The 17,022-nt window shown below is 37.7% G+C and overlaps 1 protein-coding gene across 1 annotated transcript in view; it reads right to left on the bottom strand.

The window, feature by feature from the left end:
- Positions 1-16,452, bottom strand: part of LOC149911264 (discoidin domain-containing receptor 2-like) — an 88,285-nt gene extending 71,833 nt beyond the window's left edge. Inside the window, exon 1 of the mRNA XM_090114308.1 lies at positions 16,176-16,452. Coding sequence (XP_089970434.1) covers positions 16,176-16,452 — 277 coding nt within the window. The remainder of the gene's footprint in view (positions 1-16,175) is intronic.
- Between the last annotated feature and the right edge of the window lie 570 nt (positions 16,453-17,022).

Genomic DNA, 17,022 nt, shown 5'->3' with positions numbered 1-17,022 from the left:
TGAAGCGTATAATTTTATGTCATCCATGTACATTAAATGTGTGAGTATGAATTGATTGTTGTTATATTTTAAACGGAAACCTACATTAGCCTTGTTTAATAAATTAGAAAGCGGATTTAATGCTAAACAAAACCAAAGAGGGCTAAGAGCATCCCCTTGAAATATACCACGGCGAATACTTATGGGCGCTGTTTCTGTAAATTTAGTTTGTGTGTGGAGTCTTAAAACTGTCTGCCAATTATTCATAATGGTTCGTAAAAAATTTATAAGTGTAGGATCTATTTTGTAGTGTTCGAGTATATATATAAGCCAACTGTGGGGGACCGAGTCAAATGCCTTTTGGTAATCTATGTACATTGTATATATATTTCTTTTCTTGTTGTATGCCTGCTTTGAAACCACTGAATCAATAACAAGCTGTTCTTTACATCCCTGAGTCCTTTTACGACATCCTTTCTGCTCCTCTGCTATTATGCTATATTTTTCTAGGTGCTGATACATTATTTGACTTATACATGAAGTGATAATTTTGTATATATTTTGTAGGCATGTGATTGGTCTGTACTTTGCGGGATTTTTTGGGTCTGATTTGTCTTTAGGTATCATGACGGTTATTCCTTGAGTAATATATTTAGGCATTGATTCGGGTGATTTAATAAAAGTGTTTATATGAGTTAATAACAAATGGTGGACGGCAGTAAATTTTTTATACCAGTAATTGTGTAACTTATCAGATCCAGTAGCTTTCCAATTGTGTGTCTTTCCTATGACAAACCGAAACAATTCAATAGAGACATCTTCATATTTCATGTCTAATACGTTGGTAAGACTGTCTTTTTCATCTTTAATCCATTCTGCGGGGTTGTGTTGAATTGGTTTCGCCCAAATATTTGACCAGAAACCATGGACATCTTCAGGATTCGGTAGTTCATCTAACTCGTCGCGTGGCTCTGAAGAGGATTGATTAAAGTTCCTATAGAAAGATTTTTCATTCATAGTGAAATGGGTATTTTGAGATTTCCTCAGTGTAGTTTGCTTATACCTACGCAGCCTACTGGACAGAGCGCTAAGTTTCTGCTTCAGAGTATCTAAGAAATGTGAAAGATCTGTATTTTCATTTTCATGCTGAGAGTGAATTTTATAGCTGCGTTTAATCGATTCAATATGTCTTTTTAATCTTGGGCTGCTGTTTCCTTTAATGTATTCGGTGAGTCTGCCAATTTTAACTCGGAAGTCTTCAATTCTTTTTTCCAATCTAACCTGCCAGAGTGGAGTTTTATGCTTATGTGGTATATGAATGGGGTTATTAATAATTTTCGATCCATTGTGTGTAGCGGCTGTGTATGCTGCGGAGTAGATAATTTCTTGGAGGTTGGGAAAGTCTGTATCCTCTCGACAGTGCTTAGGTAGTATGGTGTGATTAATGAAGTTGACTAAATGAGCTAGTTTTTTGGTTATTTTTTGCTTAGGGATTGAAGGTCTTTGTGTAGGGTCAGTGTTTTTAAATATATCTAAAGTATTTATAAAAGTATTTTCAACATCTGAAGAAACAAACATTGAAGTTTCTTTATGGGTCTCCGCTTCATTTTCTGCGAGTAAATTGCGAGAAAGAATTGTTTCATCATTTGTTAAAACTCCTTCAATACTAGCAGCTGTATTATTATATTGATAGGAAACTGGTGTTTCATTAGTGATTTCATCTTGTTCGTGTTGTTGCTCAAGATGCAAAAGTGTACTAGCTACTTCGTTTCTTATTTCTTGCAATCGGGTATCAGATATGAGTTTGTTATTAATTATGACTCTACGTTGATCAGATATACGCTGTTCGGATACATGCGAAATATTAGGATGTTTAGATATTACAGCTTGATGCAGAGGTTGAATGTAAGACGTTCTATTGGTTTCTAAATTAGTGATTGCATAGTAATGATACATTATACTTTCGTTTATTGCATTTGACCATCTCATTCTTTGACCTGAGTTCTCTCTGTTAAGTGAAACGGGATTAGCTGGAGTAGTAGAATTGTTTTGACTTGATAAAAATACTTCAACCTCTCTGCGGATTTCCTGTACTTTATTTTGATTAAGTAAGTTGTTGCGTATAATAGCTCGGCGTTGGTCGCCTATACGTTGTCTGCTGACTTGCATTTGTGGGAACTGTTGTATGAATGATGTGTGTAATGCTGGTAAATATGTGTTCGTATCAGATTCTAATAAAGTAAGAGTAAAATATGTGCGCAAGATAAAGATATTCATTTCATCTGTCCATTTCTTGCGGGCACGTTTTTCAACGTTGGTGGGTGCAGGTATTTCGGCACAGGTTGCCTCCTGCACAACATCCTCGGTTGTTATAGAACTTGAATAGTTAGATGAGCATGATGAGGGTGAAAGATGATTGGTATAAGAGATTGGGGATGATTGGAGGGAGGAAAATAAGGATTTTGGGGATGATGCAGATGATGAGGGATTTTCATTTGTTGTGTTGTTACGGAGAGGGCTTCTCCTGTTCAGCCCCTTGTCGCCGATGGATCGCATGCTGTCACGTCCAGCATCGGCTCCAGACGCGCCCCGACGCCCTCCGGGCAGCGACCGTAGGTTATATCTTTGTCTGCCTCCTACCTCCTCCATTTTTTACATTGTGTTCCCACGAGTAGCTAGGGACGATCGGTCCACCACGGCAGAGCCCCGCGTTCACCGTGGCAAGGGTAATTTAAACCGGATTTCCCCTGGTCTCCGGAGTTCGCAAACTAGCGACTAAGCTCCCCTTAGCCATGCATCCTTCGGCGCTTGCTGTTCCACCTTGGATTGGGCTGTATCTCGCTTGGTCTGGTTTCTCGTCTTGGGCCTATCCGGCATGAGTAGCTCTACCGGCTTAGCCCCGAGAGTCATTGAAACACACAAGCCCCATCACGTCGTCAACGTAGAGATACGGTGATGGGGTTATTATTATTATTATTATTAAATAGAACCCTTCATTTATTTACGAGACGGTGCTGACAATATGGCAGGTTTTTGTTGTTTTAAAGTGAAAGAAACTCTCTTATAGGCCGTATATCTCTCGTAAGTGTCGCATTTTACTACATTAATACGCCGTTTTTGTTACATATAACAGAGTTATTTACTCTTTTATACAGTAAATCAGTCCTATAACTCTGACCACTCAGCTATTAAACCACTGCGTTATAATGGGCAGAAAAACACTAATATAATTCAATTAGGTTACAAAGAAGTGATATAAAACTCGGATATATCACCTAATTGCTGTATTATGGAGTTTCAGCAACCATGAAGATTCACAGTGCTATAATAGTAATAAGGAAAACCATTACAACACTAAATTGTCCTATTGTAGATTTTTTTACGCCTCTATAGGCATGGGACTATAAAGGTTACCCTAGAATCGTTTATTGCATTAATTTGCTGTAAAAAAGAGACCACCAGCGCTGTTATGTGATAATATCGTCCTGTTATTGCTGTACCAAAATCTGGATAAGAGCTGCTCTATAAACGCCGTATAAAATAGTGATATAAACGTTTACATCACCTTGTTATGGGACAAATTTGCTGTGTATGATTATAGAGCAAAATCATCTCATTAAACGCTATTATACAACAAGCTTGTCACCGCGACACTGTTATACGTCATTTAAAAAGCTTTTTAGTGATGTAAGTTATTGTTATAGGACATCTTTGCTGGTTGGGGTAGACCCGAATCCGCTTTAAACTCCTAACCCTTTGCAACTTTCTTCAAAATGTCCAAAACATGTGAATTTCCATTTAATATGAATCTTCTTGAAAGACATAGGAAACAGAAACTGCGTGTACCATTTGAGAAATCATATTTGATTTTAGTAACAAAAAGGACAAATTACAAAAATGCAATTAGTAGTTCTGTTAATTAATAAGAGGTTCCTTTACTATTCATAAAAGTGTCCTATATAATTAGGTTATAAAAGCACCACATATTTTAGATATAAACATGCTTTTTACTACGTATTTTAGTTCTGTATCCAGTCAAGCAGTAAGGTGTAATTAGTCTACGGGACTGCACAAACTCATTCGACATAGCTGAATGAGTTTATCGCAGTCCCACAAATTATACTGATACATGTTGATGACGTTCATTAATGCACTTGTTTTTGTATTAAATTTGCATGTTTAGGAACACAAGAGGCGGTATGATTGCTGGTTTATGTTATGTTGCATAATATTATGTAGGTAGAAGCAAAATTAGAATTATTGGAATGTTTTCCGTTTTGATTTAAACGCAAACAATCATAAGACAGATAAAACAGTGCTCTAGGGGCCAAGTGGAGGGAAAATGTTTGAATTCTAATTAATACATTTTATAAATCTATACTATAATAATATTATAAAGCTGAAGAGATTGTATGTTTGTTTGAAAGCGCTAATCTCAGGAACTACGGGTCCGATTTTATAAATTCTTTCGGTTTTAGATAGCCCATTTATCGAGGAATTCTATAAGGCTGTAGTCTATAATGCTAAGACCAACAGGAGCGGAGCACTGCAGGTAAAACCGCAGGGCACAGCTAGTTAAGTTGCTATATGGGCGTTTTAAGTAGGACGAGTATTAAGATATTTTCTATAAATAGCGGGCAAATTATACCTGGCCGGATGGTATGCATATATTATCGACGCCAACCATAAGTTTTCACTGAACTTGAAGAAATAAAATCTGTAGCCGGCTTTTAAGAATGTTGTACCCGTTACGAAAAAACACGAGGAAAGTCATTGCTAACAGAAGTAATGCGCGGTAATAAAGTTATCTTATAAGGATAATATGAAGCGAACTGTAGCAAAAGAAGACAACATGATATATGATAATCAAGTAAAATAACATTAGTGTCGCAATGTACATGGAGCATTAAATCATTAGAAGGCTGATAATGTTGACCTAGTTTTTAATGTTTCACACTACATGTTACATTATGAGTTTTGTATAAATACACGACGCGGACGTAACGTTGCTATTTTCGTTCTCAAGTGTACGCTTATATGAGCGTGTATGCTTTGAAGCACGTAGTCTTGTCTTTGAGATTGTACACTTTATGTGAGCGCTCATTAAGCAGAAATTAACGGCAATTTAATATATTTTTTAAATATATGAAAATGGGCTGGAAGTTGCCTTATAACAGTGTAATGTGGTGTAGAGCGGATGTATTAATTTTCATATTATGTTTCTTATATATAAATTTGATAGAGTCTAAGTCCTTTCTGCAGTATATCAATAAACTAAGATTGGACTGTATATATATATTATAATATATATATTATATAATATATGTATATAATAATATATAATATAGCTTATAACTTCCTTTAATTATATAGTTATAAGTAATTGCATAAATATTAATCTACAACTTTTTGAATACGCAAGTATGTTTGAAGGACGAATATTTTTTCATAATACCTATTATACCTACTAGTATCAACTGTATCCAAATTTAAATTTGATAACGAGATAGCATAAAGTCCGGATAATCATAGATTACTTTGTAGAGCGCGTGTAAGTTCGACGTTGTGGGCATTTTAATGTTCACTCTTTACAAATAACGTTTTTACACGCTTTATATTAGCTTCACCTGTATGTTTGTAACCGAGTTCTTTGGGCGCGATTTTGACCCACTTTAAACGGCCAGATTTCGTTCAAACTTTGTAGATTTATTGAGGACCGATGACAATACACTAATTTGATAAAAATTTTCTATTTTTTCGTTCGGTTTTCTATAAAAAGCGTGTTTTTTAGTTTTTTTTAACTATTATTATTATTTTGTATAAAATTATCAGCATTTATAATATAGGTATATAAACACATTCAAAACCATAATGTTCTCGTTTCTGTTGTCCTATTATATTAAAGTTCTGCAGTGAATAGATAAAAAAAAACTAGTTTCAAGTAAAACCAAATATGAATAAAATATAGCGAGGAGTAAGATGTATACCCAATTAAAAAAAAGCAATTACTTATACGAAAGTTATTTAAGTTATATAGGTGGGATTAAGCACTTTTTTATTCACCGAAGCGTATAGCCTAGTCATAAAAACGCGATTACTCATAAAAAGAAAATATGACTAGGAAACTTTTCACGCGCCAGCACTAAAATATTATTTTATTTTGAAATAATAATACACTCCAAATGAAAGGGTAATTTTATTTTTTTTTGAAATATTAAAATTGTACATGGAATGAAGTAAATAGAAAGGAAACATAATCCCGAGAGCTATTATGATAAAATAATATTTTATTTAAAACACAGTTTTATATTAAAATCTACACAATATGACGAACCTACATTGCAAATGCTAGGTAATTTATTAATGTCTTTGATAATTGCTTCCAGCTTCCACTAGAAATTATTTTTAAATTTTAGCCTACATTGTTTGTTTCATTTTGAGTTTTGAAATTCACAAATGCTGCTGTATAAATATGAAGCTGAATTCAAAAGGATCCAAAACATTTTGTTTCAAAATATCTGTCAAATGTAGCACATAATTAAAATACGCCTTATAATATATGACTTTTTATCATTTTCGTGGTAGTATTTAAATGATTTAAAAGTTTATTTTACACAAAGTTTGTTCCATTTGAAAAGTTTATCGACATTTAAAACAAAGAATAAACGTTTCTAGTGTGTAAATTTGATGTTAGGTAAAATGCATTTTCGCGTGGCGCAAACAGTTTTATAAAGCCAAGGTTCTTTTATAAATTTTCCGATGTAAGTACTTATATTTACGATAAGAAGTTGCGATGTGCGTTTTTGTAACTATCTTGACTTTAATAGCTTTTAGTTTTAAGTATAAAAGTAGTTATCTCGTATATTTATGAAGCCTGGAACTTTTTCGTTCTTAACAGATAGAAATGTGGTTTGACATGTGAAGTATGTACACAGCAGGTAATATTATATTATGGTATAATAATTATACACCTTATATTTAAATAGCAATATTCACTAATAAGTCGTACGTCTCTGTTTTTATTGATATATTCGCGCATCACGTACTTCCAGTTGTTAAAGTTCTATGAACCTGGCACAGATGGTGGACCAATATCCTCAATAAATCTAACTGAACCTAAGACCTGCCAAGCGCAGCTAATTACTCAGTAACTAATTACTAGCACTAAATCAGACAATCATAATTTTTCAAAGAAAATTATGTCATACTTTCTGGGCAATTTATATTAGCAAAAATGCTTTTAAAGTGTTAGAAGTCAAATGGAGTACATGGCGATAAAAGTCCACAGCGAGCGACGAGAGCTACGGAAACGAACTTACATTCAGTAAACAATATTTTTTTTTATTTAAATTAATGCATGAACATTGTCCGCAGTTTGCAGTTTGCACATAGCGAGTGAAATAAAAAATGCGGCATAGGTGTGTTAGAGAGAGTCGGAATACCTTTGCTCTGGCGGGCACAATTTGTCACTGTCTCCGCCAATTTCCCCTTGTAACTAGTTTTTTCTTTCGCCGCGTAAATTTAATTTCAGCTCTTTGTTGAACCAGTTCGAAGCGATTGTAGGTGACTAGAGTTTACTAACATTTTTTAACGTACACTTCGTTGTTCTGTACTGGTGGTGAAATAAAATTTTAAGTGTTTGCATGTGCTGCTTTTCCGTTTGTTCGCCGATGTAGCGATTTGTGCATTGAATGTGTAAGCATTTTGTTTTCGTTACTTTATTGATTATTCACCCAAATTTGTACGAGTCTTGAAGCAGAATGTTTATAGCATCACCACAGAATACATAATAGTAGCTAAACGCATCACTTAACTATCAAAATAACTGAATGAATTATTAATATTAATATTTATGTTAAATTAATATAAAATGATGAACTTGTAAGTTACTTTCTACATCCTATTCTTACTTTAGGCAATCCAAATTTAAAGAATATTTAACTATTTTGTCCAGAATGAGACCAAATGAAACATTGGTTTATTTTTATTTAATATTAAGCAATGTATTGCAGATGGAACGAGAAATGTATAGCAGCCGTATGCGGTACATTGAAAAACGTTTAAGAAAAGAGGAACGAGTTTATCCCCCGAATTACAATCACGAAGAGAAATATTTTTATTAGTTAGATAGCTTTGCCAAATGTAAACGACATCCGAACGGTTCTTAAGAATAACATTCATCGTGGTTAGGCACCGGCTACGACAAAAATGGCATAGCGCCAAATACTCTCGGGAACAATATATAAAATTTCTGCTTAAAAGTTTTCCTTTGCTTACAAGAACAAGTTTACCATACACCAATTTTTCAAATCAATTTAACATTTCAAGATGGGACGTTTATATCAACAGTAATTTGTAGATATTCATGCAAATGTTTCGATGCTACACATGCAACATTTGTTTCATGTTCGGAGCGACATCTCGTAGAATATAAGCCAGATTACGTTTCACATTTAGAGTTAATGGACATCCCTAATGCTTGTGTTGTGGTATTTACTTTGTACATGAACGAGGCCGCACGACTAATACGCGCTATAAACAAAGCCGAGAATATAAATCAAGTATCTATCAGGTGTGGGTTCATTACGCGTTTCGTATTCCTAACCATAAATCCGCAGGAGATACGAAAATAAATTTCGCCTAAACGATACATAAATCGTTGAATTTAGATTTTTCCTCCGAATTCCGAAAGCCTTTTTGATATTAATATCAGTTTGAAATTTATTTAATCATTGCTTTATTACGGGGGCGGAATTTCAAATGATAGCATTATCATCACTGTCACGTACACGGGCTGTTTTCGAGTGGTCATAAAAATTTCCTCTTTTAAGTGTAATACATTAAATATTTTATTACATCAGTTACATGCGTTTTATTTTTGTGTAAATATCAGGTAATGCGCGTGTGACAAGATTGAATAAGAAGTCGTAAATTTTTACGATAATGTGATGATGTACTTCCTTCGGTTCTCCATCTAATTTATACTGATTACCTATATCCGAAGAATCTTTATTTGTAGATTTTTTTGATAATAAAAACGTATGTGGTTATGTGTTAAGTGGTTATGTGGTCCAAACCTTTTTTATCATATTTCAACAATTTGACTATATTAGTGGTAAGGTTGTAATATATATTTCATTACGTACACAAAAAACAACTAGGTCTACGCAGTACTTTGGCATAATCCGTATTAGATCAATTCCGAACAATATCAGCTTAGGTTAAGTTATACAATATTGTATCAATGGAGACCCGAAGCTTTGCATCAGCAAGCAGACCAGCTGTTCTTATGGATATTACTCGGGTCTTTCGTTGCATAATATGAATACTTTATCTATAATAAGATCATCGAACATTATTTTAATAAAGTGGTTTTGAATATGTTTGGTTCGTTAGAGATATGTGGGAACTCGGTGATAGTTTTTACACAAAGTGTGTATAAAACATGATGCACATTCTTACAGATCATACTTTTTGTTATAATATTATGGTAACGTATTTCATAGTAGGCCAATGTAACTGTTGCAAACGAATTTTGTCAAAAAAGCTAGAGATGACATATTAGTAGAAACGAGCCCTAAACCGAGAAACCTTTATTTTAATGAATACTCCTCAAGAGATTTATATAGTTGAATTAATAACAAGGTATATATTGACACAGTTTTTTTTTTTTTTTTTTTTTTTTTTTTTTTTTAACGTGAGGAAATTCATCATGAATACCGTCTGCTTCGGGGGCAGCAGCACGGTTATGTCAGACTCCTACTGACTAAAACCTCACGGTGGCCTACTACCGCGCAAGTAAAGAGGGGATCCCGGGATCTCCGGTAGGAACGCTCACGGTACCCCTCGCGCGCCTGCCATTGGCAATCCACTCGTATGTAGTCGCGACTACCCTACGCGCATGCCTATCACTGCAACAGACTGCAGCCACAACAGTCTGTCACCCTCCTCGCGTTGCCTATTGAATGTGCGCAGCCCCCGCCGCGCACACTCTGCAACGATAAAGGCAGGAGCTCGTCAGGTCTCCTAAGTGACTCGACGTCCCCTGCGGCGTGCTCTGCGACGCACGGGATTCCTACGCTCCCGGTCGCGCTCAGCACTTTCTTTCTGTGACATCACTGCATCACAGAAAGACAGCACTGCCATCCACGCATCCTCTCTTCCACACATAGCACCAACTACGGTCGGAAGTGAGAGGTCAGATCCAACCATAGCACGCAGTGCATCGCGTTCCGCTATCCACGCCGGACACGACTCCAAGGTGTGCTGAGCCGTATCCTCCTCACAATCACAATGGTGACAGGCAGCATTTGGCTGTTTTCCTATTCGACACAGATACTTGCCGAAGCAACCATGCCCCGTCAGAATCTGTGTCGTACGGAAAGAAAGCGAGCCGTGGCGCCTTGTCATCCATTGCCTAAATACAGGCAAAATGGCATGGATAGACACCATGCCATATTGCGCGTTCCCTAGCCGTCTGGCCCATGCCTCCGTGGCCTGTCGTCGGAGTCTGGCCCTACGCCTGTCCATATCTATAGGAGATATGCTCCGATGCAGGCCTACGTCTTCTCGCCAGTGGAACATGGTTGAGAGAATCTCCGCTTCCAAGTCCCAGGGGAGACATCTCGCTAGTAAGCAAGCTGCGTCATAAGAGACTGTACGGTATGCCCGGGCGACTCTGATTGCCATCATCCTTTGAGGCCTACGTAAGAGGCTGATATTTCGGCTCGTCAACGAGTCAGCCCAGACAGGAGCTCCATAAAGAGCCATCGACCGCACAATCCCCTCATACAGCTTGCGACATGATTCATTTGGTCCCTTAATGTTGGGCAGTAAACCACTTAGAGCGCCCGCTACTCGAAGAAGTTTGGGCGACAGACATTTGAAATGCGGATAGAAGGTCCATTTGCTATCCAATATGAGTCCCAGATACCTCATTGACGGCTGAATGGCAATGGACACTCCTCCCACATTCAGACAAGACCCAGGTGGAGGAGCTCGTCGTGAACCGCGGAAACATATAGCTTCCGATTTAGATGGGGCAACCTCTAGACCTATTTGACGGATCCGTGCGATTACCTGGGCTGTTCCAGTCTCTGCCAGCAAGGCTGCCTCAGCAAAAGTCTTCGCTCCAGCAGTTATCAAAGTGTCGTCGGCATAACATGTCAACTCGGTACCCTCGACAGTGGCACCTCGCAGCACCCAATCATAACCAATGTTCCACAGGAGTGGTCCCAGAACCGACCCCTGTGGAACACCACATGTGATTTCTCGGCGCTGCCAGCCAAGCCTCCCAGGATATTCAACCCACCTCTCAGATAAGTACGATTCCACGATATGGCACAGGTAAGGAGGCACCCCGTGGAACCGTAATGCTTCCCTGATCGTAGCCCAAGGAAGGGTGTTGAATGCGTTGGCTATATCTAAAGACACCGCGATGACGAACTTGCCACGAGCAACTGCTTGGTCCACTATATTCTTAACACGCAAGATTGCGTGGAGAGTTGAGCGCCGCCTCCTAAAACCAAACTGGCAGTCGGCTAGATCGGGACCAACACCCTCCAAGTGCTGAACCAGCCGACTAGCAATTACTCGCTCGAAAAGCTTGCTTACTTCGTCCAATAGGACTATTGGCCTATATGCCGAAGGAGAGTCCATTGGACGGCCTTCTTTTCGTAACAACACAAGCCTTCCTATCTTCCATTGGCGTGGAAAAGTGCCGTCAAGAAGACATTGGGTAAAGAGTTTTTTCAGTCTTCCACCCAACCAATCCATTGCCATTACCAGCACTCGTCCGGGGACACCGTCAGGACCTGGGGCTGTATTCTTACCCCGAAGTCGCATCAGTGCCGTACTTAACTCTGTTTCCGTAACAGCTGGCACATCAGTAAGATGTTGCTCTGACAACGGCTGTGCCATTATAGGTGGCACAACTGCAGCATTCCCGTTTGGAAACAAGGTCCCCACTACTCTATCCAGGAACCCAGGCTCCAACGTCCTCGTCAATGGTGGACCCCTGGGGCGCAGCTTGCACAGCGCCAATCTGTATGGCCGGCCCCATGGATCCCTAGAGAGAGATGCTAAGAAATCTTCCCGGGCTTTTGCCTTTGCTCTCTCCATGGCTCTCTTCAATTCGTTAATGGCCTCGCGATATTCTGCATAGCGCTGATTCTCCAACTCTCTATCACGGAAGCGGCGTCGACGTAACCGGCTGTATCGGCGTCTGGCCCTAACGCAGGCGCTACGCAGTGTTGTGAGATTCTCAGACCACCAGTAAACCTGCCTCTTGGGAGGCAGAGATCTGACCCGAGGCATGGCTGCATCACAAACTTGTGAGAGGGCCTGGCGAAACCACTCGGTCTCAGCCTCAACATCAACAGCCTCTATTAGCGGTGACGCCCAAGCCAGAACAATCGCTGCAGCCTGCAATGCTTCGCGATCAAGACGTTTTAATGCCCACCGAGGACCTTCTCCCGAACAGGCAATCCGGCTTAGACCGGTTTGGGGCATTTGAACAACGGAGACGTCAAACCGGATGTATCGGTGGTCAGACAATGTCTCTACGTCCTCAAGCACCCTCCAGCCCTGCACGCTGCTAGCCAACGCGGCTGACGCAAGTGTGATGTCTACGATTGATCCACCTTGTTGACGTACACACGTATTTACGGAGCCCTGATTCATAACTACCAACCCGACAGCTACTATCCACTCATCCAAAAGCGCTCCACGTGCACTAGTTACTGGAGAACCCCATGTTGCAGACTTTGCGTTGAGATCTCCAGCGAGCAATACTCGACGGTAGTTGTTTTGTCTTATAATAGCCTCCAACTCTAGTAGATAGTCCTCGAATTCAGATAGCGGCCTATTGGGAGAGAAATACCCTCCAATGATGAGCGTCTCACCCAGTAAAACCGCAACCCAACCATGACCTTTAATAGTTCTTTCAAGAGGTGGGCTGTCTTCAGGCATTTTCACCACAATGGCTACGAGGCCATCACAATCTCCTAACCAGTCATCCCGATTTGGAATAAAATATGGTTCCGCAACAACTGCAACGTGCACCAACCACTGCGCCATGCTCTGAACCAGGAGGTCCTGAGCTCTCGCACAGTGGTTGATATTCGCTTGCAAACACCGCAGAGCCATCTTAAGTTACGCCAACCTCAAAATACGCAAATACCGCTGACGCCAGCGGTAAAAGGGAATTTCGAAGTAGGATTATAAATAACGAGTTTCAGTTCGATCGCTTTTGAAATATGTGAACCAAATTATGAAGTTATTTATGAAATTTTGAAATATATATTTATTAATTTTCAATCATACTTTACTTACTTTGATATGTTACCTAATATCAATATTTCAAATCACATAATAAGTATGTATGCACATTTTTACTGTAAAACATAGAGCTGTTTCAAAGTAGCAACTTTGAAAAAAAACATCGAGCAAATAAACACTCTTGGTATAGTTGTTATGTCATAAGAGTTATTTCATAAATTAAGAGAATTCTAGCAATATTATTTCAAGCCAGCAAAGTTTAAAAGTATACCAGTTGCATTAATTGCTTGTGGTTAATTTTTAATGGTTTGTTAAGAACTGTACATAATTTATAATTACTTTACATAATTTTTAATTAAAATTTTTATTTTCACAACTTCGCCGTATTTTCATCGTTCTTGTTTGCGCTGGAAAACTACGCGCCTAATGAATTTTAATTCGTTTGTAGAACCATCATTATTTTTTTATGTAGCTTTTGGTTATTGTCAATTATATAAAGCAATTAAATTTATTTTTTCTTAATTAAAATAAAAAAAGAATTAAGATCAGTATTTTACAAAGATTATAATTTTAATCCGCGTCTTCTAAAAACTATTTGACGCACCACTGTCATATAGATAACAATATTCATCAAGCTTATGAAAAGGTTATTTTATTTTGCGTTACCAAAGAAGATAAAAATGTTGGGTAGAAATGAAAAATCGGTTTTTACGTCGACCCATCTATCTAATAAACCTAATATTGCTTCGATACGCGCTCAAGAGGCGTGAAATGACGACCCGACCCCTCCCCCTAGCTGGCTGCTCACCAATCTACCAGGACCCCTCACCTTCCCCTTGTCTAGCGTTTCGTAAGACTTTGCCAAAGAAGTTTGAGTACGCTACGGGTCTTGATACACTGGTTGTTTGACATTTCAACCCATTCGGCAATGTGTAATTAAGAGCCGGTAACGTGGTTTGCTCTGGTTGTTTTCACATTCTATTTGTATTATTTTTAATGGGATATGCAAGTGGGCATGGTGCAACTTAGTTTGTGTAGGTAACAGTGTGGCTTAATCAAATGCTGGTTAAATCCTCTTCAATATTCTTTCTTATATTTTAAGGTAGAAAATATCTTTATTAATCTTATTACTAATATAAAAATCATTTATCATTTTTAACTTCAGCAACTATTGAGGTCCACAAGATATTTAATTCAGGTAGTACACTGTGCACATAATATATTAATTTAAATCAACACTTTATCTACCATCGTCGCTATCTCTAAGACAGTCCATCCCACATTCCAATGAGCCCGCAGCATCACAAATTACGTGAGCATCTGTTAGAAACAAACATGTGGAATAGCTTCACGCTCGGGACATTCCACCGCCCTTGTACAACTATGCGTCCGGTCGCGCAAGGACGTCAAATTGTCTTGAAATCTAATTTCAATTACTGCATGCGAGAACTTTGTCAAGGCGCATAGGTACGTCAATTTTTCACTGAATGTTTTGTTTGAGTATTTTAAACTTGATGTAGTTGAAGGGAATTTCTTAGACATATCTTCGTTCGAATATTTGATTGTTTAGATGGACTGTAGGATTAATTCAGCAGTGTTTTAAATTACAATTTGTTTCATTGTGGTCATAATAAATCAATAAAATTATTACGCGTTGTAATGTTTAATGCGTCGTTTAGTATTTCACTGCAATATCCGTTCTGGTATAACGATAATAACAATCAAATTTTAATCACATTATTCATAGTAAGCACTAATTATTTAAACGTCCATTAATACGCGAGTAATTAATTAAAACGTATCATATTTATTATGAGTAAGTTGAAAATAAAAGCAGCATTTTGAAAAAGCTTTATCTGTAAGGTGAATTATAATTTTTACGATGTCACCTGTCTACCTTAATCAGGTAATGAGGCAAACACGTACGGCGTAACGAGCATTTCATTTTAATATTATTTATATTTAAAGCTTTCTGACCGCTTTGAGTAAATCCATACTGATATTTTTAATGCGAAAGTAAATTTGTTACGTTCTCACGCCTGAAACGCTTCGTGAATTTATTTTTATATAAGTAGATAATATGATTTAAGACAAATATTATTTTGGACGGAGACAGATATGGCAATCTGTAAAACTAATGGCTATGTATTTTCAAAGATTTTTCTTGTGATGGAAAGTAAATATAATTTACTCTACACACATACATTATAACTACATATATGGTTCATATTACTGTAATTTGTATGATCTTCTAATCTACTTGAGATATGATTCAAGATTTTGTTTTGACAGAATTTTTAACAACTTAACTTGATTTTAACTTATTCCCATGTTAATTAATGGAGGATATTAATGATAATATATCCTGAAACTTGTCTTCAATTAGCCAGTCTAGACTAGAGTGTAATAGTTCGCTTGATAAAACAATTTTCTGCTGGGCGATGATCGACCTCTCCATTTATTCTATGGACACTTCATTTAGCTAGAAGTCGTTAGATTAATAATTATCGTCCATCTCAATTACGGTAGATCATTTTAAAAGCTTATTACGTCCAGTATGTAGAGCGATAAATGATACTTCAGAGAGTTGTTATTAACTTTCATAGAAAGATAAAAGAGGTTCATTAATTATACACTTTTTACTATATTTAACTAAGATATCAGTTACATACAACGCTTTTTCTACAAGTTTATACTAACGTACTTACTTCTTTATCTTTAATGAGCGAAGCGGTGAGACTTCGCGAACATATTATGAGATCAAACTTTTACCAATCACGTTTCAGATTTACGTAACACATCAGGAACTTATTTTCATATTTTACTCAAAATAGCTATTGAGTTACGTCCCCTATAAGCTAGAGAAGATGGTAGATGATAGGTGGATAAAAAATAGTAGTAATATAAACTGCACTTACTATGGTCGAAAAGCCGGGGATCGACAGTAGTAGTCGTCGTAGTCGGTGTGGTATGTTCATCCTCCTCCTCAGGTTCTAAGGTAGTAGTGGTGGTGGTAGTGCGGCGTTTTTTGCGGCCCTGCCTGCGCGGCGGGCCTGTGGTGCGCACCGGGCGGTCGTGCCGCTCCTGTGCGCGGCCAACCACAGCAGTGCCGCTGTCCGAGCCGGGCTCAGCGAGGGCGATCGCCACCAGTGATACGGCGAGCAGCCGAATCACTAGTGGCGCTAGACGCCACATCTTCCCTGTGGACAGAAGATAAATGTCAATGAGTTTTATAATTACCTAATTGTTTAGTAGTCTGTAGTTTAGGGCGTTATAGTGTGGTTATAGTATTCAGTTCTGATTATAATATACAGCCCTAGCCAACTGTGTTCGTAAAATTATTTTACCCGAAACTATAAATTGTTGTAGAGTAGCTTTTTGACTAGCTTTTTCATCAATAAATTATAAAGAAAAACTAACTTATAAACTACCTCAATTAGAGATTTGTATTAGAAATCATACAGTTTTTTGAGTCAAGGTAAAATAAATACGTGTCGCGTAAAGAAGTCCAATACTATTAACCACATTTACATTTGTCTGTTTGTACCTTTTGTGTTTTATGACGTGGAAATGTAAAAGTTTCCAGTTGTTATGTTTAATACCAAGCCAGGTGTAGTTGTCAATGAGCAAGCACCGTATTGTTCTTTTTGCTGCAACCATGTTCTCAACAAATCGTATATAATAGGCCGGCCTTGTTTTATTACAGTTTTTAATAGCAATGATGTGGGTGTTGTATTTTCTGTTATTTTATCGTAAAAATGGGAC

Source organism: Colias eurytheme, chromosome 1 (genome assembly GCF_061535395.1).
Source record: "Colias eurytheme isolate Ceu_HAF_F1 chromosome 1, ilColEury1 Martin Lab GWU primary, whole genome shotgun sequence".
NCBI lineage: Eukaryota > Metazoa > Arthropoda > Insecta > Lepidoptera > Pieridae > Colias > Colias eurytheme.
This window is presented reverse-complemented; position numbering and strand designations above follow the sequence as displayed.